The sequence below is a fragment of the Danio rerio genome, chromosome 13 (genome assembly GCF_049306965.1).
Source record: "Danio rerio strain Tuebingen ecotype United States chromosome 13, GRCz12tu, whole genome shotgun sequence".
In the NCBI taxonomy this organism is placed as follows: domain Eukaryota; kingdom Metazoa; phylum Chordata; class Actinopteri; order Cypriniformes; family Danionidae; genus Danio; species Danio rerio.
Window position 1 is genome coordinate 55,043,092 of NC_133188.1, and position 26,945 is coordinate 55,070,036.

Sequence of the window (26,945 nt, forward strand, 5' to 3'; positions counted from 1 at the left end):
ATTTATAACAAAAGTTTTATTTAAATTAACAAAGACACAATGCCTGTCAAAAAGAGTTCACAAGCCCAACATCTAACAGTGTAGTCAGCTCTAAAGTACACAGCTGGACAAGGTAACAAAACTAAAGGAAGAAAAAAAAAAAAAAAAACCTTTCGTTTGTTGTGCAGAATAGTCAGAAAATCAAAATGAATTTAAGAGGGAAAGAGGATAGATCAAGGTTAGTTTACACAAAAACTTCTTTTAAGAACAAAGTTAATCAATCAGTTTCTTCTTTTTTGATTGTATTGTATTGTGAACATGATTTTTGACATCTCTCCAGCCCCTGGTATGAAGCACTGGTTCTTTCTCTAGGCACTTCAAACATTTGTCTTTCCCAGGAACTTTCAATAGTGTTATGCAGGTCCCAAGCTGTCGCCAAACCGCTTTTTTTTCAGCATCACTCCAGGGCCTTTTCTGCACGTTCTGCCTGGAAGAACCTACAAAAAAAAAAGAAAAGCACATGATGGCATCAGTCATTAGTAAACATGTATATTAAGCAATTATGACTTTGCTTGAGTGGTAACAACAATAAAAGCACTATGTATAAATCTATTATAGTCCTTGTGTATAGCATTATTTTACATGTGCACTGAACAACACCTAAATTGAAGAATGAAGTAATATAGTAGTAGTAGCAGCAGTAATATTAGTGGAGGCAGTGGTAGGAGATTTAGCATCAGTAGCAGAAGCTTTCGTAGCTTTTAGAAAATTGTGACTGTAGTAAAAATGACAGACAATCATTTCAATTTCTATGAGGGTTCATGTTTTTGCTTTGAGCATATAATTCAAATATTGATGTAGTACACTGTCAAAATCATAGGGATCCTTAAACTAATCCATAAAATTGAGAGATCACTGATAAAGACATTTGTAGTCAATTAATGGCATTATCAATTAGTTGGAGAGTGACAAAATAATTCAAAATGCTGAAGAGTTCAGATAATGATCTACATAAGAATGTGAGCTGTCAATAAAACATTAAAAAGAGTCGAGATCAACCAGAATGAGGATAAAGTGTGCATCCTAGGGACTTTAAAAGGAGTTAAAAAGATCACCTAAAATGTAACCGGAACCTTAGTTATTCAAAACTGAGCTTGTGTGATTAGTGGTAGCAAATCTTACCATTTCTTTCAGTCTTAGACGTTCTGCTTTCTTTGGTCTTTGTGTGCAAGTCAGTGCCTTCTGGGTGGGGGAAAAAAAAAAAATAAAAAAATAAAGGAGACAGCTCATGATATATAAACACTAAAAAGTGTAAAAATTGAAAGTCTATTAAACTGCAAACCATCCGGGTGGGAATCATACGCCTCCTCATGCTCATGTCTAAATTTAAGGCTTCTGGAGAACTCTGTAACACAGGAAAATTAACATCAGATTATCAGTTATATCCTTATTAGGGATGTCCAGATCAGATCACGTGGTTTCAGACTCTATAAGAATCAGACGTTATCTCCCGATCAGGACTCCACTTCTACACTTCTTTCTTGACTTCACAGAAACAGCAAGGCGTGTGGCATGACATCACGGTGTTGCAGAGACGCTAGGGGTAAATGTCGGCAAGTAGAACACTGAAGCAGCTTGAAGCGGAAGGCGCGAGTATGACCATTTCTTAATACGCTTCCTTCAGTGATCTATTGTCCTTGTGTCCTAGTCATCAACTGCCAAAGTTCAGTTCCAAAACTCAAGACTGCAAGAACAAAGAATGCATGAAAGTTCCTGGATGTGTTGTTGATAGAGGGTGCATCGATGCAAACTTGAGCTAAACTCGCAAGAAGGTCCAGAAGTCATAAAAATAAACTTGTGGGAAGCGCAGCAATTTATATCGGTTTAATATTAAAGTTCAGAGATTTATCTCAGGAGTTTCCCTAAATAAGACGGTCAAAGTAAACATTAGCACGAAAATCTTAAAAGGCAAAAACGCATTAAGGGAGCTTGTTTGCTGAAATTCATATTAAAATTAGTGTTGTGTATTGTGCAAAGTATATTTGTAAGGTTTTTGTTTATGTAATATATATTTAAATAGGGGGACAACAATAAATCCCTGCATGAATGCTGTAATGTTAAAATAATTTCCCGTTAATAATGTGTGATGGTCATGTGACCATCAGGAACACAGCATCTCATTTTTTCACAGAATGCATTCTCTGTTCTCACGGTCTCCTGAGTCCAAAAGTGAAGAATTGATGTTATTTATTACTTGAGTGTTCAAGCTACCTCAAAGAAATGCTCTGTATATTAACAGAGTTGTAGAATGTTAAAATAAGGTGAATTAAATAAAAATAAGAAACATCGTAGATCCGTTTCTTCGCTCTACTTTTTTTTTTTTTAATGCATTATAAAATTGTCAGATCAGGTTTCGGTAGATACTCAAATCAAATGACTGACTCGAGCGCAAAAACAAACCTGATTGGGACATCCCTAATCTGTATAGAAAAAAGGTCATCAATTATCTGAATATCTACATAGCTAACAATCTTACCATTTCTTTCAGTTTTAGACGTTCTGTTTTCTGTGGTCTTTGTGTGCGAGTCAGGGCTTTCTGGGAAAAGAAAAGACAGCTCATGATATACAAACTAAAAACTGACTTAGACTTTCGGGCTTATAGAGTTCAGTAATTTATAAGCGGTATATAATCAAACTGCAAACCATCCGGGTTGGAATCATACGCCTCCTCATGCTCACGTCTACATTTCAGGCTTCTGGAGAACTCTGTAACACAGGAAAATTATCAGATTATCATAAGTTATATCTGTATAGAAAAAGAATCAATTTCATCAATTATCTGAATAACTACATGCAGTGCGTCCGGAAAGAATTGACGTTTTTGTCACAGTCTTATTCTAAAATAGATGAACTTCATTGATTTCCTCAACATTCACAATCCCCCATAATGACAATGTGAAAAAAATAGATTTTGAAATTGTTGTAAATTACAAATAAAAAACAAAAATGTACATCCGTATTCACAGCCTTTGCTCAATGTTTTGTTGATGCATGTTTGGCAGCGATTACAACCTCAAGTCTTCTTGAATATGATGCCACAAGCTCTGCACAGCTGTCTTTGGGAATTGTTGCCCATTCCTTTTTGCAGGACCTTTAAAGCTCTATCAGGTTGGATGGGAAGCAACGGTGTACAGGCATTTTTAGATCTCTCCTGAGATGTTCAAGAAGATTTGGGTCTGGGCTCTGGCTGGGCAACTCAAGGACATTCACCGAGTTGTTGTTGTGCCGCTGCATTGATATGTTGGCAGTGTGCTTTGGGTCATTGTCCTGCTGGAAGATGAAGCGTCGCCCCAGTCTGAGGTCAAGAGCACTCTTGTGCAGGTCTTCATTCAGGATGTCTCTGTACATCGCTGCATTCATCTTTCCCTCTATCCTGACTAGTCTTCCAGTTCCTGCTGCTGAAACACATCCCCACAGCATGATGCCAACACCACCATGCTCTACTGTAGGGATGCTGTTAGCCTGCTGATGAGCGCTGCCTGCTGTTCTCCAAACGTAACGCCTGGCGTTCACTCCAAACAGTTCAGTTTGAGTCTCAGAGCAGAGAGTTTAGTTTCTGATGCTCTGAGAGTCCTTCACATGCCTTCAGGCAAACTCTAGGCGGGGAGTGTCTTCCGTCGGGCCGCTCTACCATATAGATGCCTGATTGGTGGATTGCTGCACAGATGGTTGTCCTTCTGTAAGGTTCTCTTCTCTCTCCACAGAAGAACGCTGGAGCTCAGACAGAGTGAGCATCGGGTTGTTGATCACCTCCCTGACTAAGTCTCTTCTCCCCTGATCACTCAGCTGAGATGGCCGGCCAGCTCTAGGAAGAGTCCTGGTGGTTAAACATCTTCCACTTACAGATGATGGAGGCCGCTGTGCTCAGTGGAACTTTCAGAGCAGCAGAAATGTTTCTGTTACCTTCCCCAGCCTTGTGTCTCGGAGGTCTACAGACAATTCCCTTTTCTTCATGCTTGGTTTGTGCTTTGACATGCACTGTCAACCCTGGGCCCTTATGTAGACAGGTGTACGCCTTTTCAGATCATGTCCAATCAGCTGAATTGAGCACAGGTGAACTCCAATGAAGCTGCTGAAACATCTCAAGAATGATCAGTGGAGACAGAATGTACTTGAGCTCAGTCTAGAGCTTCATGCCAAAGCCTGTGAATACTGATGTACATCTGATTTTTTAGCTTTTCTATTCTTAAATCTGCAACAATTTCAAAAACTCTTTTTACATTGTCATTATGGGGGGTTGTGTGTGGAATGTTGAGGAAATAAATGTTTAATGCATTTGGAATAAGGCTGTAACATAAAAAAATGTGGAAAAGTGAAGCGCTATCAATACTTTCTGGATGCACTGTAGCTAATAGTCTTACCATTTCTTTCAGGCTTGGATGTTTTATTTTCTTTCTTCTTTGTGTGTGAGTCAGGGCTTTCTGGGTAAGGAAAAGAGACACCACATGAGTAATATACACTTGCATACTAAAAATGTATAAATTTCTGAACTCTAACACCCAGTTTCACAGATAAGGAAGGCTAGTCCCAGACTAAAATGGATGTTTGAACTGTCTCAACAGAAAATATCCTGCACTGATGCATTTTAAAGGGGTGGTATATCATATTTTAAACTTTAGTTGATGTGTATTGTAGCTGTGTGAACAAACAATATCTCTGAATGTAAGAAAGTTCAATGCAAAGGGAGACATTTGCTTTTACAGAGTTAGATAAGGAAATACAAAAAAGACTAATACTAATATTAGTCTTGGCTTAAGCTAAGCCCTGTCTTTGAAACTGGGCTTGAAAGTCTTAGCCAGGGGTGTCCAAAAGTCGGTTCTGGAGGGCCGGTGTCCTGCTGACTTTAGCTCCAACTTTCTTCAATACACCTGCTAGGAAGTTTTTAGCATACCTAGTAAGAGATTGATTAGCTGCTTTAGGTGTGTTTGATTAGGGTTAGAACTAAATTTTCCAAGACACCGGCCCTTCAGAACAGAGTTTGGACATCACTGGTCTAAGCAGTATATAATCAAACTGCAAACCATCTGGGTTGGAATCATACGCCTCCTCATGCTCACGTCTACATTTCAGGCTTCTGGAGAACTCTGTAACACAGGAAAATTAACATCAGATTAATACAGCATACACAATGTACTTTGTGCATTCATATATACATATACTGTTTAATAAATTGCTATAAATCAACATGGTATTATCCATGATATTTTTTAAACAAACATTATATATATCATATGAGATAACTTGCATACCATCATGTTCTTGTCTAGGAGACATCTCCTCTGAAGTGTACCCCTGCTTAGGTTTATTGGACAAAGCAACTGTAAGGACAACACAAGAGACATTTTTAAACGTGAATTTGTAAAGAATATATTAGTTTTTCCAAGTAGTGTATATTGCTTCGACAAAAAAAAAAAAAAAAAAAAAAAAAAGTTATTACCCTCTAATTCAAGGTCAATCTCATCTAGAGATTTTCCTTTATAGAGAGATGTTCCACACTCTATGGCCATCAGCAGTTTGCTCATTTTTGCTAACTGAATAGTGTTTTCTGTTAGGCGATAATATTCACGATGAACGCGAATATCATGTCCCATGAATTTCGCTACCTGATCCAACTCATGATCCTTTAAGTTCATTATTTGACAAAGTGTCGCTATGTGCTTTCTCAGCTGAGTTGAGGTCAGCGTTTCTGGATGTTTTGCATCACAAAGATTGGCAAATTTTCGGAGACAGTCCGAACCTCTTATATGAGAATCTGATTTTGCTCTTGCAAAAACATATTTGTTGTTGTACAACACGCCATTCTCCTGCATCCTGTGCTCTATGAGAAAATCCAGTGCTCTTGTCATCTCTTTGGTAAGCAGCACTGGAACCTTTCGCCCTCTTTTCCCTCTTATCACGATTCTTGTAAAGTCATTACTCAGGTCACGTTCCAATTTTGAGAGGCACTGCATGACATCATCATTTAGGGCCTCTGTGTTTTTGTTTTCATATGTCTCAAGTAGCATTTTTGCTGCCTCACCTTGGCGTCTCCGGTTAAAAAGAATAATTTGTGAGAGGATGCTTTCACTTAGCATGGCGTATGCTTTGGGATCACAGCAGTCTTTCAGCTTCTCTCGGGCAGTTTGCTCCACAGACTTCAAGTATTTTTGAAGCAATATTACATCTTCAGTGAGGGGGATCATTTCCTTCTTGTTCCACTTGTTTTCTTCTAGGTTTGTCCTTGCCCGATGTGAGACATAGTGGTTCCACTCAGAGCTCACTAACCCTAGGAAGCTCCTGACTCTGTTTGCAGCTATCTCATTTTCTGCTTTTACGTAACGACCAATCAAGATATCACCAACTGTTTTTAAAGAGTGTCCAAGTTTTAGAGCAAGAGATGGACGATCATAGCGGTATTTAGATGCAGTGAAGCCAGATGCCTTTTTAGCAGCATCAACAGCTAACTTAAACATCGGTGGAATTAGGATATCCTCAAGATTTTTCACCTTCGCTTTTAGTTTCTTTGCAGCAATCACAAATCTCCCCAACTCTCTCATTTTCTGACTTACATAACCATCTTTAGATGGATCACTACCATGCTTCTCCAACAATCTGTCCCCATACTCACAAATAAGTGCATCTGATTTTACTTGAAGAGATACCTCATCATGCAACATTCTACTGATGATTTTACGACATCTTTTTGTTGTATTTTCTTGTACTGGCAGGAGACAAGAAGCTGCAGCTTGAACTCTTTTTCTTTTCCCAGATTCTTCCAGAGGGAGGCCAATTCGATTTTTGCAGGAAACCTCATGCTTCCAGAGGTCATGCTTTCTAAAAAATCCATAACAATAATTGCAGGGCAGGTACTCGTGTGGACTGGTTTCTTCCGTAGGTTGTCTGTAAGTCACTAACTCCCCTTGTCCCGACTCCAAGACGGTTGTATTGTGGGTATAGTCCCCTTTATATCGAAGCTGATCCAACAACAATCGTCGTTTCTTTGAATTTTTGGGCAAGCATACTGCCTTAGCAACATCTTCCTCTTTATTGTGCTTTCTCTCTAAGTGACGTGCTATCTTACTCTGAGGTTTTTTACAATAAATGCAGTAATGTCTTTTGTCCCATTTTCTTTTCGCTCCTTTCTGGCATGTCTTCACTGTTATTTTAGACTTGTCGTCTTCCTTCTGGTCATCTTCCTCACTTATGGCATGTTCCAAGTCAACAGCATCACCTTCAAGTTCAGCTTTCTTTCTACAGCGAGCATCTTTCAAAAATTTTTCCTCCATGCTGCACTCTTCACTGTCGGAGGAAGTTGAGGGCATATATTCACTTCCATGACTGCCTGACTGCGATTGATCAGTAGCACCAAGACTCTGTCAAAACATAGAAAGTGCAACTGCGTTTGAAACATCCAACCAAATCTGATGGAAACTTCATGAAAATTACAGTACTTTAACACTCACTAAACATTAACATTGTACTAAACTATCATTGTGTGTCAATTGGATATTAACACTTAGTTAATGAGTTAAGCTAATGGGCTCTCTTAACGATCAAGGCAGAAAGTCTAAACCGCATGGCGCAAATCATTAACGGTTTGTCTGAATCAACTTTTGGTATTTCAAGGATGAATAAATATGCTCTGCACCCCGGTACATGGTCTAACAGGGTTGTGCTCATTCTCTTAATGAGTTCTGGGGGAGTTGAGCATAACGTGCATTAAACGAATCAGAGTCTCCTCTCTCATTGCCTTTAAGAGTCAGTCGCGTCACTCCATGGTGCATTTGCTAGTTAAGCCTTTGAATGCAATTAAGCTGAATACTGGTATCTTGAAAATATCTAGTAAAATAAAATGTACTGTCATCATTTCAAATAACTGATTTTTTTTATCTTTGCTATAAGTTATTAAATATATCATGTTTAGAAATGGATTGAAATTAAACCTTTTTCCATTAAACAGAAATTGGAGGGAAAGGGTCGCTAATTCATGAGGGCTAACAATTCTGACTTTAACTGTATATATTCAGTTATTTTCCTCCCTGTAAATAATGAAAGCGAAATAAATACAATAGAATAAAAATATGAAACAAACTGTGCTTAGTTTTTTTTTTCTTACTGTGAAAATGCTTAAATTATAGCTCCAGCAGTCCTTCAGTCAAGAGCAGTGAGGGATTTTTCCCTTTTTGTTGTTTGATTAATAATAAAAACAGGCGGCAGCGGGAATATTGCGCGCGGTCACTTTCGTTATGGTTCAACCATAAATCTTGTTAGAAAACAAAATCTTACATCTGGGAATATTTTGGATTTATGCCGACCGAGAAAGGTGAACCAATTAATTTAGATTAAGCTTTTTGTAGGTTTTTTTAAAGTGTGGTTTAATATTCACTGCTGAGAGTCCAAACACTGAAGAGCAAATCCATCGATGTGCAGCTCCACGGGTCCCGATCCATGCAACCTAGTGGCGATTGACGGCGAGGGGAAAAAAAAGCCGCCTATAATCAACTCCTGATTTATAAACACAAAAGCCCAGCTAGTCAGCCAGATATCACAGAGGCATTTCCAGAAATGGCCAGGTACAATAGAGAAAGTGATAAATGGAAGACATTGATGAGAAATGGAGCAACATATTTAGTAAGTTAAGAATGCGCCGCTTCGCGGTGTAGAGAAACCTGCTTTCCGAGAAATGCGGGAGGCGGAACAGAAGCAAGAAACAGCATCTGTGCATTTGCGCTACAAGCACACCGTCTGAAGGTGTATTGCTGGAGAAAAATTATAACCCCAATTAGGTCTTCACTTAAACCGGACACAGTCAACATGTTAGTTTTTCTAGTTTTTCATAGGTGGAGAACCTATGCTGTTTTTTTAAACATCTGACTTGTTACTAGTAGGCTAATATTTTTGTACTTATAATTATTACCATTTATATTATTACTGATTAGTAAAGTGCCATTTATGCTATTTGTGAAGAAGTTCTTAAAAATGTAACGTTTAAATTATTATTATACGGTTTTAATCAGTTAAAGTTATTTAATATTTAGCTACAATATTTATAAGCAGTATTGTGTTGTTTTATTAACAAAAGTTAAGAAATAAACACGTACGTTTATACAGATGTTTTAATTAATATTTAGGGCACAAGTCATTCCTTAATTTTTTACATAAAAAGGTAAATTAACTAATGTAGGCCACTTCATTTCCTGGTGGTACTGGAGAAAAATGTTTGCCAGTGATTAATGTTCTCTCCACTAAACAAGAACTGCGTTGTATGATAAACGCCTTCAAATGCAGTGTACGATCTTTTCTGAAAAACAGAATCCATGCCATCTCCCCAGCCAGGTTTTCATCTGTTTTTCTCTCTTCTTGCTACAAACAATAAAGTATAATTGACCAGGGGTTTAAATTATATTTTACTCCTTATTTCTTTCTGTTTTATTTCAAAACACAAATGTTGAAAGTTTTGTATTGCATATTTTTAAAACATTATCATTCAGCCTACATGCAGCGCAAATGAGAGGTTGATGCGGCAAATCCCCTTTACTCATGCATTTTACCCAGTTAATTTATGACACTAAACTTGACTTTACAGGCTGATCATCTTTAAACTCAAAAAGTATTTAAGTGTCTTAACATGAGACTGCTGCTGGGATGTTTCTTATTACAACTGTTAGCGATGTCAAAAGGAAAGCAAACATTAAAAAGGGTTTTGCGTTTTATCAATTGTAAAGTTTAGTTTTAATAATGAAAATAAATTATAATATTATAGTGTTGACTACTGTGCATTGTCCAACAAAACATTTTTATTAGGTTACTCTAGACCTAATCCCTAATTAAAAAACGTGTGAAAATGCAGTTGAGTCTCTGCTAAAATTAAAGACAAATTTCTTTTGCGTTTTTTTCCCCTAGTCCCAGTTGGATTACATACTAGTCAAAACTGAACAGTTGATATCTTAATGACAAATCCCATAGAAATCAATAGAATTTTTTTTAGTTTGTTACTAATAACAGAAAAGTTGCTAGTCACTATTAAAATTAGTACTAGTATCTAATAAATAAAAACTATACATTTAATAAGCGCTATTTAATGAATAAGTACTTGTATCTAATAAATAAAAACTATACAAGTACGATCTAATGAATAAGTAGTATAATAAAATAAACTAGTGTCTAATGAGTAAGCACTAGTATATTTTAAAAAAGCACTAGTATTTAATTTAAGTTATGCATTTTTTTCTCTCTTTGGATTCCCTGTGACTGAAACATACCGCTAAATGGAGTTCACCACGTGGTCACATTCTGTGGAGGCGTCGAAAGCCTGACTGACAGTGTAGCACAATGTTGTGTCTTTCGAAGTTTGAGTCGAAGTGTGCTGTTAAGCTTAGCAGGGACATTGGACAGGCGGCTGCACTCCATATAAAATCACAGGTTGATCGTAGAGGCAAATGAATTCCATAATTCTGAACGCGATGCGTTTCCACCTCGTACTATCCCTGGTGTATGGTTTACGTCTTGCATCACTCACAGTTGGCTGGTTGAGGGATTCTCATACGCGGCATATTTAGTTGTATGTTCTAAGATGCCTAATCATGTTAGTGCTGGTAAAATGTCATTGCTCATTTAAGGGGTTTCATCGCGACATACATTGCAAACGGCTAACTTTGTCTATATTGGACACTTTGAAAAAGACGGGGGAACGCATGTTGCAACTCGTAAGCTCCTCTCTGCTGTTGTTTACCTGTGCGCCGTGCATGCAAGCGTGAAAAAGTCGTGCGAGTAATTTACGTCAAGTGATCGGCTTTTTAGATCAGCGCTTTCGGGGTTAGCCGATCAAGCTATTTTTAGTCAATATCGGAGCATCACTATTGTTAACAAAGATGTTTTTGAACCACATAGTAAAGTGTATAATGTGTATAACCCTTATTGAACAATAATTGCTACCAAAGTTAATGAATTCTACCAAATACTGTAGCAGTAAACTGATAAACTGCAATACTGTTTGTGTAAACTGTGGTGCATTGTGCAGTGTATATTTATAACGTAGAGAAGTGAAGACTCTTAAATAATTGGTTTATTACTACAGTTGTCATACCATAGCAACAATTACTAGGACACAGGATTTCTGCAGACATTAGTCAAATTTAAGACTTAAGACCTTTTTAAGACAGATAAGTATTAAATTTAAAAGACCTATAAAAAAAAAAAAATTAAAAAAAAATCTAAATTAGTAAAATAAATGTATTCAAGTTGAACAGTACTAAAAACAGGTTAGATGCACCATTAAAAAAAAATCTTAAGGCTAATTTATACTTTTGCCTGGTGCCACATCGCGCACCTTACAAAACGAATTAGGCTTTTATACTCGACACGTTTACCATTGAGAATCTTTTAAATGACAGGGGGCTGTCAAAAGACAGTAAAAGAGTTTAACCATTTAAGAATTTTTTTTTATCAGATTTTTTTATCTAAATGATGCATTACTTGCTTTTGTTCATCTCGGACAGTTCTACCTCTTAAAGTAAAAATTAAAAAATGGCAACAGAACTTGAGTTGCTCTACAATTTGATTTTTTTTTATTACAGCAGAAATAAAAGCAAAAAAGTACACGCACTAAAAATACTGACTCTTTTACATTTTATTTAGCTCACTTAATTCACATTCTAGTAGATTCTGTCCTCTACTTATAAGCTAAAAAGGCAATAATGGTCCAACATTGCTGACCATCATCACCAATAATGCCTAGAAATTGGGAATCAATATATTGTGAACTGACGGTCCATATCTTTTTTCCAGCTACAGTTGAAGTTAGAATTATTAGCCCCCCCCCTGTTAATTTTTTCCTCAATTTCTGTTTAAAGAACAGATTTTTCTTCAACACATTACTGCTCATAATAGTTTTAACTGATTTATTTGATCTTTGTCATGATGACAGTAAATAATATTAGACTAGATATTCTTCAAGACACTTTTATACAGCTTAAAGTCACATTTAAAGGCTTCACTAGGGTAATTAGGGTAACTAGGCAGGTTAGGGTAATTAGGCAAGATATTGTATAATGATGGTTTGTTCTGGAGACTATAGGAAAATATATTGCTTAAGGGGGCTAATATCGACCTTAAAAGCTTTTTTACTCTCCAGAAAAAAAAATTCAGACAGTGAAAATTTACTTGCTCTTAATCATCATTTAGGAAATATTTAACTAACATTTTAAATAGGGGGGAATAATTCTGATTTCAACTGTATCGAAGACATAATGTTACTTAATTTTAGTTTGTAACTTGTAAATTGTGTATATTACAATTTTGAATTTAATACAGTGTAAAACCTATGACTGGCGGAAAAAACATTCTGTAATATTAAACCCACCTGGGTCTTCACTTTTGCATTTTTTTTTATTTTTATAAAAATACACTTTCCTTTAAGACTCCTATTCAGTTTTTACTTCCTGCTCTCCATCTGAATTTCGGGCATCACCAGAAACACATAATTAAAAACAACCTATAGCAATGTGCCAATAAAGCACCTTAACACAGCCCCATTTTACACTGAAACACCCATGAGTCCACAAAGTGGCACAAATAGGTTTGCTATTTAACAACATATCGTAAAACAGAAAAATTTGAGTTGTGCTGGTCTAAAAACAGCAACACATTGTGGCAAACATGTCTTGCGCCAGGAGTATGATAGGACCCATAAAGTTAGAGTTAATCAGTTACCTGCTCGTCATGATTATCTCTCTCAGCCTGGCCAGGGTGGTGATGCTCTTTCTGTCTCTTTCTGTCTTGAGCTTTCTCTGAGATCTGTGTGAATATGTAGTGTTAGACACTCAACAACAATCATATGTGGTCCATTACCCATCATTAACACTCAGTTAATCAGTTACCTGCTCGTCATGATTATCTCTCTCAGCCTGGCCAGAGTGGTGATGCTCTTTCACTCTCTTTCGGTCTTGAGCTTTCTCTGACACCTGTGTGAATATGTAGTGTTAGACACTCAACAACAATCATATGGGGTCCATTACCCATCATTAGAGCTGCAGGATTCTGGCTAAAATGAGAATCGCGATTTTTTTTTTTGCTTAAAATAAAGATCACGATTTTCTCACGATTCTGTAGATGTAAAATAAAGGTTAATATGAGTCGGCAATTATTATTGTTTCTCAAACTTATGGTATAACATAGGGATGCACCGATCCCGATATTTGGATCGGAAATCGGTTCGATACCGCATATTTTTGCTGGATCGGGTATCAGTCAGCTGGTACCGATCCAAATCCGATCTTGCGCGTGCGCTATATTGTGTGTTTATAAGCCAACTAAGCCATGAAGGTAGCCTATTATAAGCCACTAGAACGTTGTTATGTAGGCTACTATATTCTAAGTATTTTAAAACCATTCTACAGTTTAATGTGAAGCACAGATGAATATTCACGTGGTTAAATTCATGTTCAGTTCAGCGCTTCCTGCGGCTGCGCCTGTCATTCATTCTCCATTCAAACTGCTTGTCGCATTTAAGACAACAGGAAAAACTCTCCAAGACTATGTTCCTGCTAGTTTAAATAATTAGTGGAGAAATATATTTAGTTTTGCATTAAATGGGTTCATTTTGACCTGCAGCAGGAGTTCATTTCATTGCTGTTTCTACATCATGTTGCGCTGTATCAGATGGCATTCGCAATGGAGGAGTAGAGAGGGTTATCCTGCTCTTCACCCCCAAAGTAGGCCTACCTGAAATGTTTAATTAGAAAAGCCTCAATAATACATTGGACAGATCCTCAATGCGCTTATTTCTTCCATTTAAGCTGCTGTTTTACAAATGTCTGCAGATACCAGTCTACGATGCATCAAGCACTTTCATTCACATGCCGGCTGCATGCACAGAGGCGTTGTGCTCTGCTCCGTAAGATTATTCATTCTCATAAGTTTGTTCTCCAATCCTCCAGACTGAGTTTCTTCCAAAATGAATCATTTAAGTGCTGCGAATAGTTTTAAAGCCTGGCCCATTGTGGTCAAAGTATTGATTAAATTAATACGAGTGAAACTGACGAGCGCAGTATAGATTGACATTAACAGAAAATTATTTAGCCTAATATAAGCTACTTTGAAATTGAATACTTCACTGTAATTTTATATATTAATATTTTATTTATCAGAGCAATTTGTGTTGACACTGAAGCATAAGCGGACCTTGTTTTGAACTTTCTCCGTCTCACTCACGGTGAGATTTGAGAAGGAATTATTAAACTGGCATCAGACGGTTAAGTGTAGTCTGCATCAGACCTGCAGGAAAATATAAGTCTTTAATTTAATACAGTTAATGCATTTAATAACAGGCTGATTATTTTACCCACGAAGTCAATTGTAGCCTATTGCAGATTTCAAAGAAAAAAATTTATTTTAAAAAGTAAAGAACAAAAATCACAATGAATGCGCAAAGAATGCTCAAACAGCAAGCATGTTTCAGTTCGATTGTGCCGTCTGTCATGTATAGCCTACCTAGGTCTGTTATTATTTTTACTAAAGAAAATATATATTTTGAGTTTAGCACCAGAGCTATAGAAACTGCTCATTTCGGTTAATTTTGCCAACAGACTACCGCCGCTCGTTAAGCGAAATGTTAACCATTAACAGATTAATATTAAAATATTATTTAATTTAAAAAAAATGACGTGCCTATTTTGTGACGCATTAAATATTGCATTTTATTTTAGCATGCGAACAGCATACAGAACCTAACAGAGCATCTTCACGCACCTGCGCTTCAGCAGCAAAACAAAATCAAATAAATCCTGACATTACTGAAATGACAAATTTATATTACAAACGAAAACACTGACCGAATCCTTTTTAACAACCGGCATGTGCTGTTTGTCCAATTATGTTTTTTTCTTTCTTTAAATAAAAATAGGCTACCTCAAATAGATTGACTCCATCCACAGAAAATATGCATTTAATTAATGCTCTGCTATTTTAAATGACAAAACCTCTGTAAACATTTTTAACATAAGTCATTAGTTTAAAGATTATGTCTCAATTATGATTATGACTTATTTCCTCTGTCTCAGCTGGCGCTTCACGTGTGCGCGGGCTGCCTGTATTGATAGACAATGAGAATGAACCTTAGGGCTCTGTTGACTTTTTGTTAAGTATTGGCTACAACATAGCATATAAAAATGTAGTCGTTTACATATGATATTGCATTAATTTGCATACATGTTTTTTAAGCTGTAAAATGAAAGCCTCAGTTTAGTCCGAAGTTCATATGCAAACATTAATAAAAAACTTTGGATTTGTTTGATTGATAGATTAGGCTATGTAGGCTACTTACATTTTTTTTATTATACAAGAACTATTAATAACTATAATTTTTCAAATGGAAAAAACGGTTGGTTTGTTGGTTGAACACTAAATCATCGTATTTATTATATGACGCGGCTTCAGGCAGCACAGAGGCAAGGAGGCACAGAGTCAGCTCGTCAGTCAAACTGTGACCAGAAATATCCTTATTTTATTTTGCTTCTTTGACAAAAAAAAAATCTAGGCACGTGTGGTTGCACGCGCTTTTCCATTCCAAAAACGGAGGCGCGCCGCACTGATTTATTGATGACAAGAAAAAAAAAAAAAAAAAAAAAAAAAAAGTGGGGTGCTCCTGTTTATGCCACTAGGAAACGACTGAATCAGCTGAGCCGTGTGTGCGCGAGTGTTCCTGTCAATGTTGTTATAATTGTAATTTTTAATAGCATTATGATATTCAAGATTTAATACAGCTTTAAATGACTTGAAACAGCGAAGTCTCTCCTCCGTCATTAAATGCTCACTGTAGTCGTCTTGACAACACAAGCACTGCTGTCACCTCAAAGAAAACCCAGCCTCTGCTTTCATTTGATTGAAGACTGAAAAAGACACGACTGAGGTAACAAGCTTTTTCAACCTCTGAAACGGCAAAACGTTACTAGCCTAAACCATTCAGAAGATGCACCTGTCAGTCTCAACGCAAAAAAGCGCGTTCGCTATGATCAGCCCCTTATGCAGCCAAACTTAAAAAAAAAAATAATAATAATAATAATATTGTTTAATCATTTAACTGACACCATTAAACGGTTACAAACACACCCTTTTGATTAAGTTAATCGGTTATTTTGAGCAACCTTACTTGGGGGGAAAAAAAACGGCACAGTATCAGATCGGTATCGATCGATACTCAGACTTTTTGTATCGAGATCGGATCCAAAAAAAAAAGGTATCTGTGCATCCCTAGTATAACAACAACAACAATATTAATATTATGTGTAGATCTACTGGTTTCTATAAATAATTATATTCTACTTATAATAATTCTAATGTTGAATTATGTTTGAGATAAAGGCCTATGCTTGCAATCTGTCATTGAGAACATTATTAGACCATTAAATTCACAGGTAAAAATCAACATATAGGGGTTGAATCGAGATCGCCATCTTTATACGATTAATTGTGCAGCTCTACCCATCATTAACACTCAGTTAATCATTTACCTGCTCGTTATCATCATCTCTCTCAGCCTGGCCAGGGTGGTGATGCTCTTTCACTCTCTTTCGGTCTTGAGCTTTCTCTGACACCTGTGTGAATATGTAGTGTTAGACACTCAACAACAATCATATGGTGTCCATTACGTATCATTAAAGGTGCAGTAGGTGATCTTCCACAATGCTAACAGTTTAGCATAAATCTCTGAATCACCTCCTGAAACACGAGCACAGCAAAACAACCTTCTCTCATGTGTTAGAGACTAGTGCTTGTCCGGCGGTGAGCAAGCCAAACAGACATGCGATTTCAGAGTAAATATTGGAGTTGCATGGTAAACAATATAGAAAGAGACTAGGTGGAATAGCGCTATTTTATTGCGTTTTGTTGTTAAACTAATTAAAATCAACATTATAGATGCTGTAAAAGGTCCCTTATGAAACTGAAAATAGTCTTATCAATCTTTCACCGGAAGATTTTAGTGGCTGAACAACACTTCTGTGAAGATATAACCCATTTGTAACAACAACATCTAACGTTACATCAGCTTTGCATGAAGCTAAAACGGTTTTAAAACAGAACATTACCTGTCTAAGAGAAATCCTTAAGCCATTGTTTCATCATTTCTCCAGCGTGTAAAAGGTAACTCCAATATTGATTCAGGTTTTAAAAAGAGTTTTGATTCAGCAGGTTAACCGATCTCGCTCACGCCCTCTCCCGTGACTGCGCAGCACAAACAGCGGTCGGCGGAGATGCGTACAAAAGGCTGCGCAGTTAATCAAATTTGCATTTGCTGACAGACAGTTTGGACTACTTATCGGAATTATGAGAGACGTCGGTCCGACTCTATTTAATTGGATGAACATCTTTTAGTTTTATGCCTTACCCAAAATATAAAAATACATAAACACATTTAGATAATTTACTTTCAGTACTATTGGACTGTGAAGAGATTTTCAATCAGCCCAACAAAAAAATGCTTCTGAAGACAATTACCTACTGCACCTTTAATACTGCAAATCAGTTACCTGCTCGTTATCATCCTCTCTCTCAGCCTGGCCAGGGTGGTGATGCTCTCTCAATCTCATTCTGTCTTGAGCTTTCTCTGATATCTGTGTGAATATAGTGTTAGACACTCAACAATCATTTAAGTTTAAACTTGAACTCGAGTTTTTAATCTCTCTGTAATTCAACTAAGAGTTTTCAGTTTCAGAACAGCTTATCCGAGTTCGGTCAACCAACTTTGAGTAGACCAAATCAGAGTTAAGCGTGCTAGAAAACTAGAAAAAGGCATTATTAATGGAGCAAAGAAATGAGTCACCATGGCAACATCTGAAAAGAAGAAAAAAAAGAAAAAGAAAAAAGAAAAAAAAAAGGGATCAGTATTTCTGTCTCCAGCTGAACTTGATGTGCTCATGCAGAGATATAGCAAATATGAGCATATATTTAAAAGAGCAACACCACTGCATCAGTGAAATAGACAGTTAGCGTGGGAAAATAGCTGCTTAAGTTAATCCATAATTTTACAAGTAATTATTCATTCTCTCAGTTATTTTCTTGTCAGTTTAGTCCCTTTATTATATGGGGGTCGCCACAGCGGAATGAACCACCAACGTATACAGCACGTTTTTACGCAGGAGATGCCCTTCCAACCGCAACCCATCACTGGGAATAGGGATGCTCAAAATAATCGAATCACTGTTAACCGAAAAAGTGTGTTTGTAACCGATTAATGGTTTCAGTTAAACGATTAAAAATATTATTTTGTATATTTTTAGTTTGGCTGCATAAGGGGCCGATTGAATGCACTTTTTGCTTTAAGAGAGGCATCTTTTTACTAATAGTTTACTAAAAGCCGCAAGTGTTTTGCACGCGGCTCAACCCAGAGCAGCAGTTTGTGTTCTCAAGACAACTACAGAGAACTTTTAAAGAGCATGGTTTCCGCTACATTCCTTCTTCTATGGCGAGGACCAAAATGCATCCCGCCACGGCTATTACCCATTCAAAACGTTTAGTTAATGTTGTTTTTAATAGCGGATTATAATTGCACCAAAACATATTAAAAGGTAAGTGAATTATAACAGCGCAAACTTTTCTGTAATCGTAGTAGTGCTGTGCGCTAGGCTATTTGTTAAACCCTTTGAGGTTACGTGCTGACCGACTGACTGACAGGTGCGTGATGCGTGAGGCCAGCAAACACGACGTGCCTTTCAGTTAAGATGAACACAGTTTCCATAATTATACTTTATTTATAGAAAAAGCTATATGGCTCTGCATAATCACTTTATCTTGCTGGAGTTTACAGCCATTTCACTTTACTTTAGGATGCATTAATACCGATCTGTAGATCTAATTGGACAAAACAAATAGGCTTTACCTTTTATTTTACAGCCTATAAAGCATTAATGGAATGTCATATTTAAACAACAAAACTGTTTACAAAAAAAGTCAACATATGCGCACGTTGTCATGTCTTTATCATGCAGTGTGCGCACTTGAACCGCGCGAGAGAGAGAGAGAGAGAGAGCCATATAGCAAGACATAGGCTAATCTTTAACATAATGATTTCTATTAAAAACGTTAAAGGTTTTGTGACATAATAACAGCGCGGCGTTAAATAAATGCATATTTTCCGTGGAGCGAGCAATTTGAGAAAATTTGCTTTTTATACATGAAGACAAAAACATGATTAAAAAAAACAGCCTGTGCCGGATCTTAAAGATTCAGTCCCTGTTTTCGTTTTTGTAATATAAATTAATAATTTAAGTGGGAAATAATTCCAGGGCAGGCCTATTTATTTCATTCATTTTATGTAGTTTATTCTGTTCTTCTGTGCTATGGAAACCCTGCAGGTGCGTAAAGATGCTCTGTTATGTTTTGTTATTAATATGCTAGCATATAAATCAGTATTTTAAAATGCAATATTTAATGTGTCAGACACAAAATAGACACGTTAATTTGTAAAAAAAAAAAAAAAAAAAAAAAAAGTATAATAATCTAACCAGTTAACCGTTAATAACCGATTAACTAGAGACGGTTGTCGGTAAGCAAAATTAACCGAAATGAGCATCCCTAACTGGGAAACATCCACACACACACTACAGAAAATTTAGCCTACCCAATTCACTTGTACCGCATGTCATTGGACTGTGGGGGGAAACCGGAGCACCCGGAGGAAACCCACGCGAACGCAGGGAGAACATGAAAACTCCACACAGAAACGCCAACGGAGCCTAGGATCAAACCAGCGACCTTCTTGCTGTGAGGCGACAGCACTACCTACTCCGCCACTGCTTCGCCCCTCAAAAGTAATTAAATAAAGTATAAAGTAAGTATAATAAAAGTAATGTTATGCGTGACGTTTATAAAAATTTCACACGTTCCCACTTTTATACACGTTGATCAGTTTTAATAGATTTAAAAAGTGCACTTGTGTGTCAGTCTCTATTATTGATCAAATGGTAGAGTTTGATATGACATTTAGAAATGCAAGCAGAACTAAATAATAGTTTTAGAAAGAAAATCTATTAATCTAGTAAGTACATGTCAAAGGACAGTGAATTTAAGCGAATTATTTATTTAAAAAAAAAAAAAAAAAAAAGAGCTATTCTCATACGCGACTTTGTTCTTTGTAACTGAAATGTAGGCAATAGTTATTTTTCCATTTAAAAATATTCATTAAATTTGTGCAAAACTGGAATAACGCATAAGACATGCAAATAAAGCAACGTTTCCATCCAGTGAATCAAACAACATCACTTCCTGATTAACTGGCGCCAAATATCAACAATAAAAAAAGAATTTACTGTGGTAGAAATAGCTGTGTCAAGTATTTGACGTACCCTGCTTTCTCCAGTTTGACAAAGCTGCCATTTTGAAACTGAAAACCCAGAGTGTCTCTTATTTCAGGGTTAAAAATACTCAGTTTTCATTTAACCTCCTTTCTGAAACAGGTCCATTTACATTAGGGTTGGGTATTGTTTTTTTTTCGATTCCGGTGCTAAATCAATACTTTTAAAATGATACCGGTGCCAAAACGGTGCCTGAACCTATACTTTTTAGCCACAAAATGATGATGGACGACTCTACAAAATTCTTATTTGACAATTAAAAAAAATAAATTAACAGAACAATATAATTGAAGTTTAAAGTAAACATATTTAAATTGCATTAATATATTTCCTTTGATCATTTGTTGGTAAGCTTGAATTTAAGATTTGTATTAAGAAATTCCATTAGCTTACTATTAACCTGTGAGAGGCGGGCAGGGGCCACTTTTACTTTTAGGAGCACACTTTAACATGTATATCACAAAATACTTAAAACATTATTCGAAGTGTTTTGGAAGGAAGACAAGTAGGAATCATTAATAAGTGTGTGTGTATTATAAAGGAGTCATACTCTTCAATCCAGTTTTAAGAAGTGTTCCATCCAAATCATGTGCATAAGTTTGTAGAAGTTATACATTAAAAATACCCTTAAATATAAATTTTAGTACTGCTTCAGTTAACTTGAACAAGTATATTAAAATCTATTTTATTTCCCCTAGTTGTATTAGTATTTTTTTTCCAAGTGTGCTTTAAATGCTTAAAAATAGATTAAATCTTTGTAGACTAGAAATATATGTACTGTATATTATTTATTTAAAAACTGTGGGCAATACATTGTAGATTAATTTATTGAACAAATGTTATATCAATCTTATTTTTTTATTCAACTATGGGGTGCGGCTATAGGGGGCCTACAAGACATTGTGCCCAGGGGCCTTTGAATTATTAATCCGGGCCTGGTGATGGGAAATTCAGATTTCTAACGCAGCTGTCAGGACTCAACATGATGTAGTCAGCAATAGTCATTTCAGTAAATTAAAACATCACCATGATCTGAAAAATGTCTTGCAGTAAAGTTTTACAGCCCAACTGAAGCATGATTCACTTATTTAAACTCCATTACGATTGTCTGTTATGAAATAAACTTACGTTTTTGACCAGATCCTCTAATTAAGCCCTCGGTTTACCCGCGCTACAGTTGTTCAAAGTTCAGTGCAGTCATGCATCAGACTGTACGGTTTATGTTTGGTACGTTATGTATGTTTGGTACGTTATGTTTGGTTACGTTCACACCAGAAGCGGAACACGCGTCAAGCGCAAGTGATTTACATGTTAAGGCAATGCAAACGCGCGAATAGACATCCTGCGGCACGAAAGAAGCGAATTGCGCGGTGCGAATGGCGCGATACACGCGAATGGCGCGGCACAAATAAAGCGTTTTGCGTGTTTGACACGCGTTTCGGGCAAATCTCGAGTTTGAAAATCTGAACTTCAGCGGACATTCGCGCCGCGTTAACCAATCAGGAGCTGTTCTTGTAGGGGCCTGGATGTGACGCATCACTTGTTGTCGGTGTCCCAGGGGAAATCCTCCAGCCGACACAGACAACAGTTCATCAAACTAGGCTTGGGTCTGTCAGAAGCGCCGCTGAAAGCCTCCGTCATCCAGGTTTAGTTTCTGGAGGAGTTTATAAGCTCACAGGGCTGGATGCACCTCTAAAAGGATGTAGTGGACTCAGACACGGCCCTAAACGTATCGACGCTGTTTTACAGCCTTCATAAAGCACAAACACTGTTATTTTCTTCATAAAATCCATGTTAGCCATTTAGCTATGAAGCTAGAGTCAAGGGGCAGACAGAAGCCCTGCCCATCACGCCAATCCGCGTCTGTTTCTGAAGTGAATTTGACACGCGAATGAAGCAGGTTTGATGCGCGAATGAAGCGAGTAAACTCAAATGTTCACGTGGCAATTTACGCGCGAATAACGTGATTTATCCGCGCGTTCCGCGTTTGGTGTGAACACAGCATTAGACTTGTTATAAAAGTAAGTAGTTGGTGGATAAGTGCTTACTGGAGACATGAATAGTTTTAAAAAAAATTTACTTCTAAAAATGCTTACAGTAAGATTATGTATTAAATACATTTACAAATACGAAAACAGAGGTTTTTGCAATAATTCTAGTTAGTTTTGTATGTACACAATACAGTTTCAGTTAGTTCTAGTTTAAAAAATAAATAAATAAAAAAACTCGTTTTTATTTCAGTTACCGACAATTATTTTACATTTTAGTTTTCGTTTTATCGTTCGTTTTCGTTAACTATAATAAACCTTGGTTTAGTGATGGTGTGAGACAACGCCTATGTGTGCCTTTCATGCACCCCTTTGATTCTTACGTTCTTATTGCAGCACCGAAATTCATATGCCGATTTGATCCGGTACATACCGGTTACCAAGGTACCGGTGCTATAATGACACTGAGTTTCAGTACCCAACCCTAATTAACACTCAGTTAATCAGTTACCTGCTCGTTATCATAATCATCCTCTCTCTCAGCCTGGCCAGGGTGGTGATGCTCTTTCAATCTCTTTCTGTCTTGAGCTTTCTCTGATATCTGTGTGAATATGTAGTGTTAGACACTCAATAACTAAGGCAAGCCATTTTAGCATTTAAACCTTTGTTCTGACTATCCATAAATATATTTAGAGATATCTCCATTTATATTTTGACTAGTCATAATTATAATTCGACTAGTCAAAATGACAATTAGAGATATCTGCAATTACAAATGTACTAGTACGAAATCAGATTGGAGATATCTGCAAATATATTATGACTAGTCATATTCCTCTATTGAAAAATATTTGCAGATATCTTAAATTGGATTCAAAACTCATTTAGAGATATCTACAACTGTAATTCGACTAGTAGTAAATTAATTAGAGATCTTCAAATATATTTGTAGATATATCTAAATATGACGAATTAAAGATATCTCTAAATGTATTATGACTAGATAAAACTCAGTTAGAGATATCTCTTATTACAATTGTTACTAGTCAATTCATTTAGAGATATTTGCAAATATTTTTCAATGGAAGAATATGACTAGTCATAATATATTTGCAGATATCTCCAATCTGATTTCGTACTAGTACAATTGTAATTGCAGATATCTCTAATTGTCATTCTGACTAGTCGAATTATAATTATGACTAGTCAAAATATAATTAGAGATATCTCTAAATATATTTGTGGATAGTCAGAACAAAGGTTTAAATGCTAAAATGGCCTGCCATAATTAACAATCATATGGTGTCCATTACCCATCATTAACACTCAGTTAATTAGTTACCTGCTCGTTATCATCATCATCATCTCTCTCAGCCTGGCCAGGGTGGTGATGCTCTTTCACTCTCTTTCGGTCTTGAGCTTTCTCTGACACCTGTGTGAATATGTAGTGTTAGACACTCAACAACAATCATATGGGGTCCATTACCCATCATTAGAGCTGCAGGATTCTGGCTAAAATGAGAATCGCGATTTTTTTTTTGCTTAAAATAAAGATCACGATTTTCTCACGATTCTGTAGATGTAAAATAAAGGTTAATATGAGTCGGCAATTATTATTGTTTCTCAAACTTATGGTATAACAACAACAATATTAATATTATGTGTAGATCTACTGGTTTCTATAAATAATTATATTCTACTTATAATAATTCTAATGTTGAATTATGTTTGAGATAAAGGCCTATGCTTGCAATCTGTCATTGAGAACATTATTAGACCATTAAATTCACAGGTAAAAATCAACATATAGGGGTTGAATCGAGATCGCCATCTTTATACGATTAATTGTGCAGCTCTACCCATCATTAACACTCAGTTAATCATTTACCTGCTCGTTATCATCATCTCTCTCAGCCTGGCCAGGGTGGTGATGCTCTTTCACTCTCTTTCTGTCTTGAGCTTTCTCTGATATCTGTGTGAATATGTAGTGTTAGACACTCAACAACAATCATATGGTGTCCATTACCCATCATTAACACTCAGTTAATTAGTTACCTGCTCGTTATCATCATCATCTCTCTCAGCCTGGCCAGGGTGGTGATGCTCTTTCACTCTCTTTCTGTCTTGAGCTTTCTTTGATATCTGTAAGAAAGTGTAATTATTTGTTTTAGATTTGTTGAATCTGTTTCGGGATTTACATTAATATTTATTAAGCAGCAGGTTTATTAGGTTTTAATATGTTTAATTAACATCAGAAAATCAGTGGTGCATTAAACTACAACAATTTGTAACGTTACCTGCTTATTTCCAGAAGGGTTTTTCCCCATTATCTGTAAAACAAAACAATTACCTTTCAGCAAGATCACCACACATTATTTTTAAATTACAGTGGTATGAATATTGTTTTTAAATAGTGTCAACATGAATGCATTAAATATTACTAGTATCACAATAAATGACTTAAATGACATATTAATTTGTTTAATTCAAGATATTTTTGCTAACTGCTCCTACAAATTAGCTTAAATTAATTTAAAAACAGAGTAAGGCATCAACTTGATAACTTTGAAGTTTCATTGCACTTACTAATTTCACCACGATTATCATACCATAAATAGAAAATGTATCCATGTTACAGTTTCATAGAAAATCATAAAAAATACTTTTGCCGGGTTTTCACAGCCAGAGTCACCTTTATGCTGCAAAAACGACTCTAATAATCCATTAATCATCAAAATTGTTACCAAATTTCAGTAGTTTATTTGAAGCACGTGTAATGACCAACTAATGTTAATTAAGCTAATGCTAACGTTAGCTAAATGACAACGAGGAAGGCTGGGCCAGACTATAAAACACCTCAGACTTGTTAAACGTTAATTGAAATTAATTAGGACTCACCTGTGATATTGATGGATCTCTTTTCAGCTGTTTTTCCTCGTTGGCTTTGTCGTATCTTCGAGCGCATGTCTCGTGATGAGCTCTGAGCATTTGCAGCCTCCGTGACATGCGTTCACCTGCCATAATTCTGATTCCGCGATAATGATCGATTCTGATCCTGTCCCGCTCCCCTCCCCCACTTGCAACTCAGGCTCCCCTCCCCCACTCGCAAATCAAGCTCAGCACAGTCTTAATTGTAGCAATTTCTCAACAGACTTTTACTCGGGTTTAGCATTACCACGACTTTTGCACTTCATTTCACTAGGCTATATATTCATTAATTGGGTTAATATTGTTTTAGACTATTTGTTTTACATTATTTGTAAATAAATAATTCATCATTTCATAAATGCAGTTAAAATACTAAATAAATTAAGGTGTGCACAGTAGATAGAATACATTGGATGACATTGGATAAGATATAGGGATGTATTTACTAAAAGGGGTAAACATTTACTGATAAAGTGGTTTTAATATCTTTTTGATTAAGCACTTTATACGTGTTACACATTCACACACAGTATTGTACATACACAGCTAAAGCATAACATTATGACCACCTTCAATTTTACATGACTGTTTTACATTATTTGTAAATAAATAATTTATCATGCAGTTAAACAACAACTTAATTTAAGGTGTATACAGTAGATAGAATACATTGGATGATACGGAATGATGTAGGGTTGTACTAACTAAAAATGGAAAATATTTAATGATAAAGTGGTTTTAATATATTATTTTCTAATTAAACACATTACAAGTGTCACATCCACAATGTACAGTATGTACTATATGCATATACATTGTATGAGCATGACATTATTACCACCGGCCTAATATTGTCCCTTCTAGTGTTTGCTGATGCACTGTATGGGACATTCCACCGAATGGGTAACATTTGATTTTATAATTTCTTAAAATTACATTTATTTTTTCATATTTTTTCAACACTGTATTTAGCAACACACATTTTTACAACACTGTATCTAGCAACACACATATTTAACTGTTTGGAATGACTATTGGGCAATCTCAGGCACCTCTGCTTTATTTTTTACAAGGTTTCAAATTTTGGAAAATGATCTATTTTTCTCAGTCCTGTTACTAAAATCAAGTTACTTTTTGAAAGGGTGTTTTAAAAAAAATGTCAACTATTTTGTCTTCCACTCACAAAAGTGTTTATCTTTAAGAAATAGTTGGTAAAATGTTTGAAAAACTTATATTTGTTACAAAAAAATTCACTAAATGTACACAAGGTGTATTTTTAAAAAATGCAAAGACATTTTTAAATTTTACAGGAGACCCAAAGTGCAAAATAAAAAATTTTAAAGTCATGTAATTAAATCAACTATTGGATAAATGATGATGACAAAAAAAAGTCACTAATTAAAAAAAAAAAAATATATATATATATATATATAAAATAACAGGAATGAACACCCAGTAACAGGAATGAACATCCAGACACTGTGGATGTTCAGCTTGCTCTAGTGATAACTGTGGGCTGTGTGGAGGGATGTTTGAGGGCTTCTTTTCTGTCTTTGATGTTATGGTACATCTCTCTCCACTTTTTGCGGCGTCTGCACTTTTCTCTCTGAGGTCATTGATCAGTTTCTTGCTGCCTGACTCTAGGTCCTTCCTGTATCTCTCC

The 26,945-nt window shown here is 36.1% G+C and overlaps 1 protein-coding gene across 2 annotated transcripts; it reads right to left on the reverse strand.

Moving 5' to 3' along the window:
- Positions 1-25,381, reverse strand: LOC103912045 (uncharacterized). 2 transcript variants are annotated; one of them, XM_068213122.1, is made up of 19 exons: positions 25,253-25,381; positions 24,652-24,684; positions 24,410-24,496; positions 24,243-24,326; positions 23,697-23,786; positions 22,866-22,955; positions 17,544-17,627; positions 16,527-16,610; positions 12,897-12,980; positions 12,730-12,813; positions 5,477-7,391; positions 5,289-5,357; positions 5,061-5,123; positions 4,401-4,460; positions 2,683-2,745; positions 2,516-2,575; positions 1,322-1,384; positions 1,162-1,221; positions 1-476 (listed from the first exon to the last, which is right to left on the reverse strand). In XM_068213122.1, exons 1-19 carry the CDS (start codon positions 25,373-25,375, stop codon positions 253-255), a joined length of 3,420 nt encoding a protein of 1,139 aa, XP_068069223.1. In that variant the 5' UTR covers positions 25,376-25,381; the 3' UTR covers positions 1-252. The 2 variants fall into 2 exon arrangements, 1 of the variants encoding a protein (XP_068069223.1); XR_012389005.1 differs by lacking the exon at positions 5,477-7,391.
- Positions 25,382-26,945: the final 1,564 nt, after the last annotated feature.

Bases quoted from the DNA above. Each gene is read 5' to 3' on its own strand.
- LOC103912045 (XM_068213122.1), bottom strand. From the start codon at position 25,375: ATGGCAGGTGAACGCATGTCACGGAGGCTGCAAATGCTCAGAGCTCAT. The intron at 24,685-25,252 runs GTGAGTCCTAAT...TTTGTTTTACAG, and splicing joins GAGATCCATCAATATCACAG to ATAATGGGGAAAAACCCTTC. The intron at 12,814-12,896 runs GTAACTGATTAA...ATATTCACACAG, and splicing joins GAGATAATCATGACGAGCAG to ATCTCAGAGAAAGCTCAAGA.